The sequence below is a fragment of the Synchiropus splendidus genome, chromosome 18 (genome assembly GCF_027744825.2).
Source record: "Synchiropus splendidus isolate RoL2022-P1 chromosome 18, RoL_Sspl_1.0, whole genome shotgun sequence".
In the NCBI taxonomy this organism is placed as follows: domain Eukaryota; kingdom Metazoa; phylum Chordata; class Actinopteri; order Syngnathiformes; family Callionymidae; genus Synchiropus; species Synchiropus splendidus.
The window spans coordinates 10,581,562-10,596,133 of NC_071351.1; the positions used below are offsets into that span (position 1 = coordinate 10,581,562).

The following is a 14,572-nucleotide window of genomic DNA, read 5'->3' on the forward strand; positions in this document are numbered from 1 at the left end:
GTCCCACAATGGAACATTCAAAATCAATGCATTTTGTTCACAGAAAAATACAATTGGCAAATGAAATGAAGAGTATATTAGCCACACCATAACCGAAAGCTCGGGAAAATACCAGTTCAGTATTATTCTAACTTTTCAGTATTATTCTAACTTTTGGAATCACATACAGATATACTATAACATTATAATTTCCTAAATTACATTTATGTTCAAAAGGAAACTTTCTATTTGCTGAAAGCCTGAACAAACTTCATACTAGAGAAAAATCGTACTTTTTCAATGTTATTGAATGCACCATACGTCTTGGGCGTGGTCCACCTGTCTGAACACGGAAGTAGGATGGGCTACATTGCATATATTATTTTCCCGCTGCCACCCTGCTAACTATCAGCACTTTTTAGCGCTTGTTCTTCACCGTCTAAGCAGGTAAGTGAACTGACTGCAGAATTGTATGTTATTTACTTAATTCGGTTAAGATAAGTAACACTGGTTTAAGTTGTAATGAAGTGTTACAACGAGTTCTAAAACTATAAAGTTGTGTGTTGTTGACTCTGTTATGCTGTTGCTGTCTGGGCAAATCGTCGATTTAATGTTTTCCTTTTTTTCTTTTTTACATTCAAAAAAATATTAGCTTCCTAAATTTACGAATGTTAAACGTTTTCAGGTCAAATAAATATAATTGTTGGATGTCGTCTTATGTTACTATTAGCATTTGCATGAATGTTTTCTTTAACCTAGGACACATAGGTGACACTCTGTATTAACTCACGTGAAAAATCAAATCTTTTCTAATATACTGATTGTCAGTGTAGGGATCAAAATGGCATGGTGAAAGCTCTGGTCAGTAATAGATGTTGAGAGAACAGGATTGTGTGCAGTTCCACACAAGATGTTGACAAATCCTCCACAGGTGGATTAGAGATTTCTAAATGGTGTGGCACATGACGTGCAATAGATCTTTAACCTTTTTTCTGGTTGACATCTTACTGAACTTTGACATACTTTTATTGCGAATATGTAAACATGCATCACTATGAATCTGTTTTTCATGAACTAAATACAAGACAAAGTCTGAATGGCAGTTCAGCCTCCTCTTTTATTCCTCCAGTGATGACGATTTGTCAGTCAGAGATAGAAGCAGGAGGGTAAACCAAACCATGTCTTATCAATGACAAAAGAAGTACATTTATGAGAGGCTAATACAACTTGGATCTAAAGTTTTCATCTTGAGAATGCAGTTTCTAGTTTATGCCAGACTTGGACTCTCAAAATGTAACTATAAAAATCATCAAAAAATATTGTGCATTTGATAAGCAGTTTGAAATAGAGCCTAAACAGTATGGTTCATTCTAAATGAGGGAGATATGATGTCATTCTGCTACAATGACTGGTGCCCGCGTTTTCCTTGTTCAGTTCGTTCAAGTCAATGAATATGAGTCAGTCACTCAAAGACTGGGTTAATAGGTTAAGCCACTGTGCATTTGTTTTCCATATATGTCACATATTAATGTGTTGAAAACTTTCTTTGATATGTGTGCTAGAATGACTTCATTTCTAAGTAACCGTTCTGTCTTATTACTCACTTTTGGTGACTACTGGATTATATATTAACAGCAACAACACAACCAATGTCTTGAAATATGTCAGACATTTCTTAAAGGTTGTGAACCCAGTTGTCTTTTTTTTTTCCCTTATTGTGTTCTCATATCATAAAACGTCCCCTGTATGAGCTATAGAAGGGTCTCTGTGCTTAAGTTGTGACGGGCGTTGAGAGCAGAAGTCACTCTACCGGTCGCACCACCCGAGGCGTGGGAGTGGCCGAGAGGAGCTTGAAGGTCTGAATCACACAACAATACAACTTTGTGGTGGAAGTGGAAACTGAGCCATTTACAGATCACACTGTTTATACTAAGTTAGAGTGGCACTTGTCTGGGATGATTACTGTGTGGCCATGAGATGGAACCAATCTTTGCTAAAGTTAGAGCTGCTACTGCTGGTACATGCTCGCCATGGGAAAGTGCTAGTACTAGAATGTAGAGGAACTTGATGTAGCAGGGTTAATCATGACATGTCAAACTCATCCTCAAAACTCACTCTCAAAAGCAGGTTCTGGACAACACTGATTTGTGTCTTTTTAGCTGCTGAAATTAAACATTTTAAAACAGTAAATCATCTGCATACCAAATATATTCTCAGCATCAGTTAAAAAATGTAGCCTTTGTATATTTACACATCTAATTCTGCTCATTTTTCCCAGATTGCTGTCATGTTTAAACGTTTTTGAGGATTTGCCAAGTTTCATATCTCACTTCTGGATTTCAAGGTTGACAATTCAAAATCTGTTTCCCCTCTTCCACTTCTCGGTTGAACAACGCAACCATCTCAAAGCAGCAGGTCCAGACTTGTCCACAGCCGACTGCAGACCAGTTGAACCAGGTCTTCAACCAATTCCTCAATGTTCATATTTCTTCTGTCAGCTGTCAACCTGGTGTGGATTTGAGAATGTACTAACGCCTGTCTGCGTGAAACTCCCCCCCCTGCACCCTGAAAGCTAAATTAAGCTGCTGTTATTCATCTCTAATAAATGCTGAGCTACAGGTAGTTCAGTGATCATGGAAGCAGTTTGTCTCATTTGACTTCATGAGATCTTGTTTGGTTTAACGCTTCTTCGATCAACCCTTGTTGTTGGTTTATTTTAGCATGGTGAGTAGAACAAGAAGGTGGATGATTGTCTTCCTAAGAATGAGCAGCCAACCTTTCCAGGGTGTCCCTCTCCTGTTACCTGAAGTACTGTAGTAGACCCTATAAAGGGAATGAGCAGGTGAATGGTCTTGAATGAAGAGCTGTGACTCACAGTTGAGGTGATTAAGACATATGAGTCTGACTTGAACCCATAATCTAAGGCGTGACTTGGAACACCCACCAAAGTTTGAATCAAACTGGAGGGATTTTTTTGTGCAATGGCAGGAAACAGCTCCAGGAGAAAGTCTCCACAAATACAAGTGAAGTATACAACACTGTGTACAATACAAGGTAATGGACTGTAGTGTTGGGTAGCGGGTGAAGTGAGACAATTTTGATATTACACTCAACCTATGAATACAATATAAACATGATCTCCCTTCTCTGCTAATATTCAACTCTTCATTCTGTGTCGGCAAAGATTGTGTGGTACCAAACGCAGAAGCCCAGCCGCTATCTAGGAACCGGGACGGATTGTTTACAAGATGAATGCCTTTTCTGTGATATGTTAGATGCTTCACGCCACATTTCCTGTCTGCTGACCCAGAAATATGTTAACATGACGGATGCTCTGTGATATGTCCAATGACTCAACTATCTCAGCGTATATAATATACTGTTGTCAGAGGCTATTTGAATTCTTCTCGTATAATGTTTCCGATAGATTGTTGCTGAAACTAACAGCAGAAATATTCCCCTCTTTCTCATCGACTTTGACTCCTGCGTGAGCAGATGCGAAAGTACTCAGAGCCAAAAAAATAAAGCACTTGCTCGTCAGTCATTAGCAGGGAGGTTTATCTGTGCCTCAAACACACCGACCTTTCGAGAGTTGACAACTCGTAAGTTAAAGGAATGAGGAAGTCCTTGAACAAGAATGTAGTTGAAAATAATCCAGCTGAATGATTTTGTATGACAAACCAAAATATGAAGGCCTTATCAAAACACACTTATGATTGAATTTATTAAGTCATTTTATACACACTGTATTTTTTCTTATTGAATATGATTTCACTAAAGACAAAGCTTCTGTTCTATGTTACTAGTTCTGTCATTCATTTCAGGAATATCATGGGCATCTTTTTTGTTTTCTCCACAGTTCAAAGATGCGCTGGAACTCTGGTCTGCCTCTCTCCCACATCTGCTTCCTCCTAGTCGGCCTGGGTGGCGTCCTCAAAGCTACTGGATTTAAGATTTGCGCCTATAATGTAGAGAAGTTCGACAAAGCCAAGCTAGCCAACTACAGGGCCGTGCACACTTTGACAAAGGTTGGATCGATAGTGAATGATTTCTGAAAGACTAGAACAGTCTGTCATCTCACCATAATTATAAATAATAATAAATAAATGAAATGTCTGACTTGGTCTTTTGTGTTCAGGTGGCAGCTGGCTGTAATATTATTCTCCTGCAAGAGGTGATCGATCCAGACAGTGCAGTCGTCAACAAACTTCTGGCATCCATAAACAGGTACTGTGAAAGGTATGATTCCCCGCCATTGATGTAAGTTATTGTCATCAATGAGATTCAAAAGATGTCCTCTATTTCTGTCCTCTGACAACCACATTTAAGAGAAATATTGCGCAATAATTGAAGGTTTACTTTTTCCAAAAGATAGATAAAAGTGATGGCCGCCTGCCACTAGATGGCAGTGCTTCAGCTTCCTCATTTAAGAATCTGTTTTCTAATGAAATGAAATTATATTTCATTTTACAAACCATCGATTAAAAAATGGTTTGTCTTTCAAATCATTTAAGACTGTACTCACTTTGACTCTGTTGTTAACCAGAGTTTTTGTCTGCTGTCTGCCTCCAACAGGGAAAAACACAGGTACGGTGGATTTTGTAACACCTAATCGTAACAGTCACGCTTCATAACTAATCCTCATTCCATCTGTAACACACAACACTTTATTTTGGAGATGCCAGCTGAATCATTGCATTTGTGCTAAAACAAGTGTGTGTCTCAGGAATCCTGCATTTCATTTTTGCTGAAAACACTGTCCTGTTGATCTGAACTTGAGCTTCCTGTTGACAATCTCTGGGAAAATAAAGTGTTCTACATTAATGATGTACTTGTCTTTGAGAAAACCAATGAACCGATGATTGTGAGTATTTGAAATGTTTGAAGGAAGCTTTGATTCGATGATAAATTGCGTTTCTAAATAAAAGCATGTATGTGTCCAGACACAAATCACTCTGCTAACATGACTTCATTCAAAAGGCTGTTTATTTCGTGACTAAAAAACAGTGCATGCTGCCTCGATGTCGACTTAATATCTGGTGTGTCAATGGTTTGGATGAAAATAATTCTCATCTCCAGCCCCTGCTAACACGGACTAATTCCCCATTCCTTTTAGCTGCTCTTATTGTTAGGTTTGTTTACTTCAACACACGTGCCTTTCTAGTCACTATCGTAGTCCACATGATGGTGTTGGGTGTGAATATGAGGTAAGGACACTGTCAGAAGTAGACAAAATGTGCGCACTGTTAATATAGTGAAGATTTCCGCTGTGTTTGTTCTATGACTCTCCTTATATGCTGGTGGTCAATGAACTCCTCGAATAAATTATCAAACTGTTTAAAGTATATTAAGAATATAGAGACTATTTAGCCCAAATGAATCTGACTCTGAAGTCATGTACAGTCTGTGGGGTGTTTTGATGCAATTTTACCCACAATTTCACACCGAAAGGTATTTGTTTACTTGTCTTGCACATTTTTTGGCAGTATCCTTAGCTTGTACTGTGCATAAGGAAACACTTTAAATGCATGTTTGGGACTTGAAGTCTAACATGAGGGACAGTTGGGGGCAGCAAAGGCAGCACCTTTTATAGAGGTCTAATTCGATAAACACCCGACCCAAAACTGCTGCAAGCGAGGTTTATTATATCATCAACAACATTGGCTATCGATGTTTATTTTTATTTTCATGGTCGGACATATATAAATGGCTTTAATCCGTAACCTGCATGAAATGACAATAAATTTGATGATTGTTATATGTCAGAGTCACTGGTGACTGAACTGAAAATCTTTTCTTGCTGTCAAACTATAAAAACTAAAAGGTTCCAACAGAAAATATTCCATCTACTCTGCCCCCTGAAGTGTGGCACTTTTACTCCCAGGATGAAGGGTATTGAGAGAAATCTTTCTCACTGCACTGTCGTGCAGCAAAATCTGAAGTCACATGGTGTTTCAATGAATGGGATTTCATTTTGAAGTCGCAAGCACTGATTTGTATTGAACAAACTCAGAAGAAAGCAGTAGCTTAAGTTGAATGTAAATTGACATTGCTATTCAGTTTGAGTCAATAGTCTAGTTTACATTTGATTCTTATGTGTTGCCTGATTCTGACTCTTGAATAATATTACCCAGAAAAATAAGAATCCAATGACATTTATTGTCCTTTTCTTTGGAGGTATGAGGGGCACACATATAAGGCAGTGTCCAGCAAGGAGCTGGGGAAGTCGCCGGGTGACATGCAGAAATATGTTTTCATCTACAGGTACAATTCCGTTTCTCTCTATTGTTGTGTCAGGTGATTGAAAACAATACTCTTTTTTTTTGTTATCTGTGTGTTCTAACATCATCGACTGCTGTGTCTTCCCAACAGAGATGACACTGCTAAAGTGATGGGTCAATATCAAGTCCAGGACAAACAATCCTTTGCAAGGGAACCATTTGTAGTGGAGTTTGAGTGTCCCAAAACAGGTCAGGATAGTGAAGTATTTCCTCGCCACACTCTGCTGTGTTGATGCTGTAAAATAGCTTGAAACAAAGCTACTGTCTCTCCTTTTCAGCGATCAAAAAATTTGTATTAGTCCCTCTGCACACTGATCCGGATCGAGCTGTACAGGAGATGGACAAGCTCTACGATGTCTTTCAAGACATTGTTAAGAAGTGGAATAACAAAGTGGGTGAATATGTGAGTGAAGTGGTCCGAGATAAAGTGAGTTGATGAATGTTTATTTGTGAAGAACGTCATGTTCCTGGGGGATTTCCATGCCTCCTGTGCCCACATGACAAAGAAAGACAAGAAGAAAATCAGGCTGTTCACCAACACCACTTTCCATTGGCTGATCAAGGACAAGGTGGACACCACCATTTCAGAAGATACCACCTGCGCGTACGATCGGTAAGTCATGACAGTTGAAATGTTGGCCATCCATCAAATTGTCTGCGCTCCTCAGGATGGTGGTTTATGGTACAACCTTCCTTAAGTCCATCAAACCATACTCGGCGAACGTCTTCAATGTCGGCAAGACGTTCAAAATTCCACGGTCACAGGTATGCATGTGACATTGTATGGACCATAGAGAAGTCTTCAAAGAGGATCTGTTTCAAACCTGCTTTACCCTCTGGCAGGTGGAGCAATTGAGCGGGCACCACCCAATCGAAGTGACGCTAAAGAACCACGGGCTTCTTCTGCGGTCGACATCTCCCCTCCTCCTGCTCAGTTTCGTTGTGGTCGTCCGCTCACTTGTGGCTAGTCTGTGAATGCATCTGGGATTGTACAGCACCTTCCAGTCGAATTATATGGCTTTCATAACTTTAGTTATCACAGCAATCCCTGGTTTAGTCTTGAATCCAGATCGTGGAACACAAACTCAAGCCTGTGTATGTGCCTGCAGAGTAAAAAAGAATCGCACTCTTTGCAGAGGCACCGACTCTTTTAAAGCTGTCCATGCTAAATTAATATCAATAATACATGTAATGCTAACATAACAGTGTGAATATGGTGCCATACTTGTTTAAATATGTATATTTCTAATATTTGTTATGATCTTTGTCATGATGGGTCGTTTTGACTGTGTTTTTAATAGATATTCATTTTAATGCTTGTGTGAATTTGTTTTTTTAGTTCATGATTTTTGTGGAAATTAAAATGAGCTCATCAAATGCATTTCTTACAGCACTCGTTTTTTTTGTCATTGACCCTTCTTTTTGATAAATAACTAAATCATACATTCCTTCTGTCAGACTTCAACAGAGCTGTTTTTCACCATTGGATGACACTATTCTGGCCTCTGTCTCATGAGCATTAAGGCTTGTTGCGATCACAACTATACCTTATCCATAATTATGTGAACATGGTTAAGAATCTTCGTATATTGACGCTACTTTTTATTTTCTTTCTACTTCTGAGCATGAAATGTTGATTACACTGGAGTGGATTTCCGCATTGTTGCCACATCTCCAGTAGGTGGTGATAATGCTGCAAGAATTGATGAATCAACGAAGAAGAAAGGCGCCACAGCAAACATAGATCTTCTCTTGTAGTGATGATGCAGTGTGGTGCAGTTTGCGAGTTGGTTTGCCAAATGTTTCCAGTAGATGCCATTATATTGACCAATATCAGACCTAGAGCAGATATTTAAGAAATAAAAATCTTACTTTGAGTCTGTGTTTAACCTCCTTTCGTAGGAAATAAAATCTTAACTGCTGTTGGTAATGGTTGTGAAAATTGTCAACAGAGTGATCGCTGCTCGGCATAGTCCCATCTTTGCTCACTGCTTTAGCAAACGTGGCCTTATCCAGACTCCGGTAGCAGCGAGGAAGATAAATGAGTTTCCTTCTCCACTTCTCTGTCACTTTCTGCCGCAGCTCCAGCATCACCAGCGGTTCTTTGTAAACCCCACCTGAAGAGCCATGTCCGAGGCGGAACAAGTGGCGGCCCCGGAGGCCCCTGCCTCCGTTATCCTCGACGCTCTCAACGCCACGGATCCCAGCGTCAACGAAACGCTGAACGCCACTGCCAAATTCGTGGCCACCCCGGAGGGCACAGCGCTGGCATATGGAAGCCTGGTCATCATGGCCCTGCTGCCCATCTTCTTCGGAGCCCTGCGCTCAGTCTCCTGCTCCAAGTCCAAGGTAACGCCGAGGCTCAGGTTCCACCCGGCTATTGTTAGCTTTCGCCGGTTTGTTAGCTTTACTTGAAGCCGAGTTTTAGCCAGGAAGGTTGATTTATTCTTGTGCTAAAGCGACAAATATTGAAGCGTTAGAATGTAGCGATTGAACAATACACAACACATCGACTCATATTTGTTTGTTAGCAGACGATCACTAGTGTTGTCTGTTTACTTGGGTCTGATCACGGTTGACTAAGGTCTTGTTGTGCCAGGTGAATCGATTTTGCTGATGCAGTTCATTCAACTTTGTCGCTCGAAGCATTGCATCGTTTGTGATCTAGCCACAAAACACAGTCGTGGTGTGTCAAGCTCTTGTTGCGAGAACTGCAGCTGCGCTGTGACTGACGTGTACATGTTGCATGTATTTGCACTCTTTTTAGGGATTTTTTTTTTTAAAGCACATGCGCAGTCGTGTCTTATTCAACTCAAAGCTTGTATTGTTCAATCTGATGGTGTAGTTTTCTTATGACATCCACTTGTTTTGTTTGGTGGAATCCATATTGGTCAAGAAGAAGCAGAAAGCCAGTGAAATGGTCGTTGAAGCCGAACGATTGGGCTGGGTTTGGATTGTGTTTACATGGTGCTCATGCTGGCCTCTCTTCACTGCTGCCTTAACTGTTGCATCTTGAAATGGCTTGTATCCATCTGGGACGTCATTGTATCAATTCAAAGCAACAATACAACAATATAATATACAATATAACAATTACATTGATTTAGTCCTGTAAATGTACTAAATATAGAGCATTGTTTCCAATTGTGTATTAATAAAAAACATATAAGAATAAATAAATAAATACGTTTAGAATAAATAAATAAAGAAATGAATGTTATTGGTTTCTGTCTCCCAAGTTGCTCCTTTTGCTACCTGCGTCTAACAATACGTACGCAGTTCAGTGGAGAATTACGAACTTAGTTTGACCAACTCTATTGAACTTGTGTGAGTTAGACGCTTTTCTTTTCTCCCTTTTGTATGTTTAGTTCCTTGATAATTTTTTACCCTCTTCTTTCTCTGTTCTTTATTCCATTCCTTCTTACAAAAGTGCTTCAGATTTTTTTTATGTCAGCGAGAATGTATTTTTGCTCGTGCTTCTCCAAGTTGATTTTCAGCTCTGCGTTGCTTCTCCTCTGTTGCTTTTCTGATCCCTGTTTCTCCCTCCCTGTCTGTCTGTGCACGTCTGTCTGTCTCTAATAGGAGCTTGGAGAAAATGGTTACGAATCTGGGTTCAGAGTGAGTATGAGACCCGCCTTGAGCACCGATACACACTTGCTGGTGGTTTACATTTGGGAGCTTAGAAGTCTGCCTAGCGCCGTCTTGCTTGCGTCAACTGGCTGATCCAATGGGATCGCCCCTTTGTTTCAAACAATTTTTTTCCTATTCAGGTGTTCAGAATCAGTCAAAACTGAAGTGACAACATGACATTTGTCAACTGCATTTGCTCTGTTGCGTTTATGTATATGAACTTGATATAGTGTCTAAGGGTTTTCCATCTTTTTTTTGTGAGATAGATGCTGGTCCATTTTTGTTTTTAATAGGAAGATAAAATATAGAGGCATCAGCTGCAACTACTTCACAAACAGATCTTCTCATTCTCCGGAGTTACATGGCAACATTAGTCATTTTTAATAGGCAACGACGAGCATGTGGATTTAATAATAAAGTTAATCCGGGTTGAATTTGAGGATAAGCGAAACAATTTTTCTTTTGTGCCTCTGATTGTATTTTTCCACATAGTGAATCCTAATGCTAGTTTTGTTTGCTCAGGCTTGTGAATACTAACAACTAAGAACTTCAGACTGGTTCTTGTTCAAACTGGAAGTGAGGCTGGACGGTTGCATTACGCTTGTTGTAATACTTGAACCCTGTACAGGAAGTGCTCTCTTTCTCATGTTGATCACATTCTGTCACTGTAAACAGCACTTTTTTCAAAATTCTTAATAACACATGGTGCTAGTTTTGACTATCTGTAATATGAATGTAGGAAAAAAAAACTATTTTTGTTTTTTCCATAGAATGCTTCAGACATGCCGGAGACGATCACCAGTCGGGATGCCGCCAGGTTTCCCATCATAGCCAGCTGTACGCTATTTGGACTCTATCTATTCTTCAAGGTATTGTAATGCAACCACATTGTACAGACCTTCAAACACAGGCCTAACAAATTTTGTCCTTCTCTCAGGTCTTTTCCCAAGAATACATAAACCTGCTGCTGTCTGTTTATTTCTTCGTGCTCGGCGTCCTGGCGCTGTCTCACACCATGAGGTAAGAGCTAGCTAATGAGTGGCATCACTCTTTTCCAAACCCAACGCCTCATATCCTGCTTCCTCCTTCAGCCCCCTGATGTCGAGAATATTTCCGACGTCTTTACCAAACAAACAGTACCAGCTGCTCTTCACTCAGGGCATCGGGGAGACCAAAGAAGGTGAGTCCTGCTGCTCTGTGTGACGATGACTGCTGTCATAGTGACGGCATGAGAGATGACCTGTGCAGGTGTATTCTGTCTGCTGACACAACATAAAAAAACCCTATATCATTATACAGTACTACAAAGTTTTGAGAAAAAAAGTGATTTGCTGCCTATATTTTTGCTTCTACAGACATACTCAACTATGAATTCGACACAAAGAACCTTGTCTGTCTGGTCATCAGTAGTGTGGTGGGAGTCTGGTACCTGCTCAAGAAGGTGAGCTTGTTTTGTTTAAAGTTTTAACTAGTTACGTTTTGTCCTGCCTTATTTTAGGAGCCCTAAATCTATTATTCCCTTTGCATTTTTTCACCTGGCAGCACTGGATAGCCAACAACCTGTTTGGCTTAGCATTTGCTCTGAATGGCGTCGAGCTTCTCCACCTGAACAATGTCAGTACCGGCTGCATCCTGCTGGGCGGCCTGTTCGTCTACGACGTCTTCTGGGTGAGTGGAGTAATCCGGCGGCTGAGCTACGGTCTTGCTAACGCCCAGACGCCGCCCTAGCTAAAAGCCTGTCAGGGAATATACATTAAAATGTTTGATATCTTTTTAAGACTAACTAAGTTGCACACTGTGCCTGTTTATTACTCTGTGGTACCATGTGAAAGCTGAAGGGGGAGACAACTAGTGAGTTAGGCTTCGTGGATGTGATAAAGGGGCACTGTTTTAACTTGACTCCTCATGATGCAGATTCTCAGGAATCTTCAGATTTTCACTCCACACAATGATCTATTTCACTTTACAGGTGTTCGGTACTAACGTCATGGTGACCGTTGCCAAGTCATTTGAAGCACCAATCAAATGTAAGCTTGGTTTATCACCCCCCCTTACCAAAATGTTTAATTCAAATCAGGTGTCCTTAGTTCTGCGCATATAATCTCATCATAAATCTGTCTCTTCTCCAGTGGTCTTCCCCCAGGACTTGCTGGAAAGAGGCCTCGATGCCAGTAATTTTGCCATGCTGGGCCTCGGTGACATCGTGATCCCAGGAATATTCATCGCCCTGCTGCTGCGTTTTGATGTCAGGTACTGACTGTAACACAGACCATATCACGGCCCCGAATCATCCTCCTCAATGTCCTTTGCTCTGTGGACTGATGTGATCTGGTGTCGTTGCAGCCTAAAGAAGAATAGCAGGACGTATTTCTACTCTAGTTTCTTGGCCTACATCTTTGGATTGGGCCTCACCATCTTCGTCATGCACACCTTCAAACACGCACAAGTAAGCGATCGCCGGCCTCTTTTAATCCATGAATTTGAAAAGAGTTTTATTCTGACTACATTTGCATAACTGCACAAACTTGACTTGCCTGCAACTCGTGCTTTTCCACCATTTTTTTTATAATTTAGTTTTTAAGTTTTAAGTTGATGATAATACCTGGTGTTTTGCTGTAAAAGTAATCTGGACTTGTGTGTGTTGGCAGCCCGCTCTGCTCTACCTGGTGCCCGCCTGCATTGGCTTCCCTGTCATCGTAGCACTGTTCAAAGGAGAACTCACAGAGATGTTCAGGTGAGTTACCATGACGACCGTGGCAAAGTTCATCTGAGTTCACAACCTTTCCAGTTGTGCTGGGATGTCAGTTGCTGACATTGTAGGTGAAACTCAAGGTTGAATTCCCTCTTCATTACAAATATGTGTTGCTGCACAACACATACAAATCATCTAGAGCCTTCCTCTGCAATCCACTGTGATTTCCTCATGACATCTTCTCAGTTCCTGCACCTTAAGACCTTGTAATCCTTCTCAATCAGCTGCGTTTTTGAGTAACACTCGCCTCCATCTTTCTTTTACTTCCTTGTCTTGTCTCTTGCCCCTCCGCCTGCACCTCTCTCTCTCTCCAAACATGGCTAGCTTTGAGTCAGCAGAGGAAGTTTTCCCCGGTTCTCCTCGGCTAACTTCTTTCCCAACTGTCAGTGGCTCCCCTGCCAGCCTGGCTAGCTCCATGGACGCCTTCTCTCCAGCGACAGGCTCCTCCCCTCGCCGCCGTTGGTTACAGCCCTCATCCATGTAGAGGCCAGACCCCTTGTTTCTGTCCTCCCCCACTGCTCTCAGCCGGGCAGGTAATTTGGCCCTAGATAAGCTCATGACCTGGCCGCTCATTTATCATTTCCCCTGTGCACCACTGGACCAAAACCCATCTCAACCGTGCCTTCACTCAAAAAGCTATTTTCATTCCTGCTCTCATTCAGCCCTGTTCTTATGCATGCTAATGCAGAGAGGGAGGGCAGCATTGACTTTCCCCTTCTTTTTGTGCGCTCCCTTTTGTACACCGTTTCAATGTTTTCCCTCTACATCCAGGTATGAAGAGTCTTCTCCAGAGGAGTTGGCAGCCAAAGAGGAGTCCTCAGAAGCAGAGAAAAAGGATCAGTAGTGTTCATTGCTGCTCCCCCGCCTTCCCTCAAATACCTTCATCCAGCCTGCTGCCACCACATTTCACAGGAGCTGCATCCCGCCCGAGTCCTCCGCTCACCTGAGGGGAGTGAAAGCCATGTCGCCGACGTGTATGCTATATGTAGCCATAACAATGATGGCTGGTCTCCGTGTAAACAACAGCAGCAGTGGTGTGATCATGTAAAGGTCTTTTTTTTTTTTTTTTTTTTGTTACAAACTGTGCCTATCTAGCTTCCCCCTGTCGTCTTAAAGCTGTAGTCACACAAGAGAGCACAATATTTTTGGTAAAAACCTGCATGTGTGCCGGGAAAAGAATGTGTTGCAGCTTGGATGGCACAGGAGTTTTGTTCATTTCCAGTTGAATCTAGCACTCTGTTTAAGCCTTGAACAGACCAAACTTGACAAACATTTTCGCTTTTTCTTCCGTTCAAATCGAAGAACAGCTGATGGGGAACTGAGGTCGCTGTGACTCTTCCCCATGGGTTCTTCTCCTCCAACTCATGTCAGCTTTTTTGTGCGTCTTTGTGGAAGGCTAGTGTTTTTAGAACGCAAACTAGAGTAAAAATATTCTTTATTTGTGCGTCATTTCCTTTGGAATGCTGAATGTACTCGTCATGATTATCACCCCCCCGAACAGGAAATAAAACGGCAACGTCGGGGCTGCTTGTTCTTTTCTCAGTTAAAGAGCATGTAAAGCACAGGTGTCAAACTGAGTCCCAAAAGGGCCGTGTGGGTGCAGGTTTTCGGTCCAACCAAACTGATGTCTGAAGGTGGCTGATATGTGCTTGCAGAGTTGGAACAAACTCCTGCAGCCACACGGCCCTTTTGAGATTCAGCTTGACCCCCAGCTGTGCAGTAGGATTTTTACTCTAGTTTTGACTTAAAATTCTGGCCTTATTAGTTTGCCACAATGTTGTGGGTTCAAATCCCAGTGTAGTGTTGGCCCACATTACAGTGCAATCCTTGGTCATTGTCAGTGGACACGAGTGGTCTTCTACCCTCTTCACCAGTCAATTTTTCACTGAAACCTGCTGCCTTTTGTCGTCTTTAGTTTGTGATGCTAAGG

The 14,572-nt window shown here is 41.4% G+C and overlaps 2 protein-coding genes across 5 annotated transcripts; both read left to right on the plus strand.

Moving 5' to 3' along the window:
* The first annotated feature begins 343 nt into the window (after positions 1-343).
* On the plus strand, positions 344-7,623 carry LOC128749536 (deoxyribonuclease-1-like 2). 2 transcript variants are annotated; one of them, XM_053849236.1, is made up of 11 exons: positions 377-426; positions 2,392-2,436; positions 3,839-4,007; positions 4,118-4,218; positions 4,555-4,566; positions 6,157-6,243; positions 6,352-6,449; positions 6,539-6,651; positions 6,716-6,873; positions 6,929-7,025; positions 7,104-7,623. In XM_053849236.1, the coding sequence occupies exons 3-11, from the start codon at positions 3,846-3,848 to the stop codon at positions 7,233-7,235; spliced, it is 960 nt and encodes a 319-aa protein (XP_053705211.1). In that variant the 5' UTR covers positions 377-426; positions 2,392-2,436; positions 3,839-3,845; the 3' UTR covers positions 7,236-7,623. The 2 variants fall into 2 exon arrangements, with proteins under 2 accessions (XP_053705210.1, XP_053705211.1); XM_053849235.1 differs by lacking the exon at positions 2,392-2,436 and having other exon boundaries at positions 344-426.
* A 615-nt stretch (positions 7,624-8,238) lies between these two features.
* On the plus strand, positions 8,239-14,163 carry hm13 (histocompatibility (minor) 13). Of its 3 annotated transcripts, XM_053850276.1 has the most exons (12): positions 8,239-8,609; positions 9,843-9,878; positions 10,661-10,759; positions 10,828-10,910; positions 10,982-11,070; positions 11,246-11,331; positions 11,433-11,558; positions 11,860-11,917; positions 12,020-12,140; positions 12,234-12,336; positions 12,539-12,624; positions 13,414-14,163. In XM_053850276.1, exons 1-12 carry the CDS (start codon positions 8,388-8,390, stop codon positions 13,484-13,486), a joined length of 1,182 nt encoding a protein of 393 aa, XP_053706251.1. In that variant the 5' UTR covers positions 8,239-8,387; the 3' UTR covers positions 13,487-14,163. The 3 variants fall into 3 exon arrangements, with proteins under 3 accessions (XP_053706251.1, XP_053706252.1, XP_053706253.1); XM_053850277.1 differs by lacking the exon at positions 9,843-9,878; XM_053850278.1 differs by lacking the exons at positions 9,843-9,878; positions 13,414-14,163 and adding an exon at positions 12,967-13,220.
* The last annotated feature ends 409 nt before the right edge of the window (positions 14,164-14,572 follow it).

Excerpts from the sequence above, each read along its gene's own strand:
- LOC128749536 (XM_053849235.1), top strand. The coding sequence starts at position 3,846 with ATGCGCTGGAACTCTGGTCTGCCTCTCTCCCACATCTGCTTCCTCCTA. Across the intron at positions 4,008-4,117 it reads CCGTGCACACTTTGACAAAG|GTGGCAGCTGGCTGTAATAT; the intron begins GTTGGATCGATA and ends TTTTGTGTTCAG. Across the intron at positions 6,244-6,351 it reads AAATATGTTTTCATCTACAG|AGATGACACTGCTAAAGTGA; the intron begins GTACAATTCCGT and ends TCTTCCCAACAG.
- hm13 (XM_053850278.1), top strand. The coding sequence starts at position 8,388 with ATGTCCGAGGCGGAACAAGTGGCGGCCCCGGAGGCCCCTGCCTCCGTT. Across the intron at positions 11,559-11,859 it reads TCGTCTACGACGTCTTCTGG|GTGTTCGGTACTAACGTCAT; the intron begins GTGAGTGGAGTA and ends TTCACTTTACAG. Across the intron at positions 12,141-12,233 it reads CTGCTGCGTTTTGATGTCAG|CCTAAAGAAGAATAGCAGGA; the intron begins GTACTGACTGTA and ends GTGTCGTTGCAG.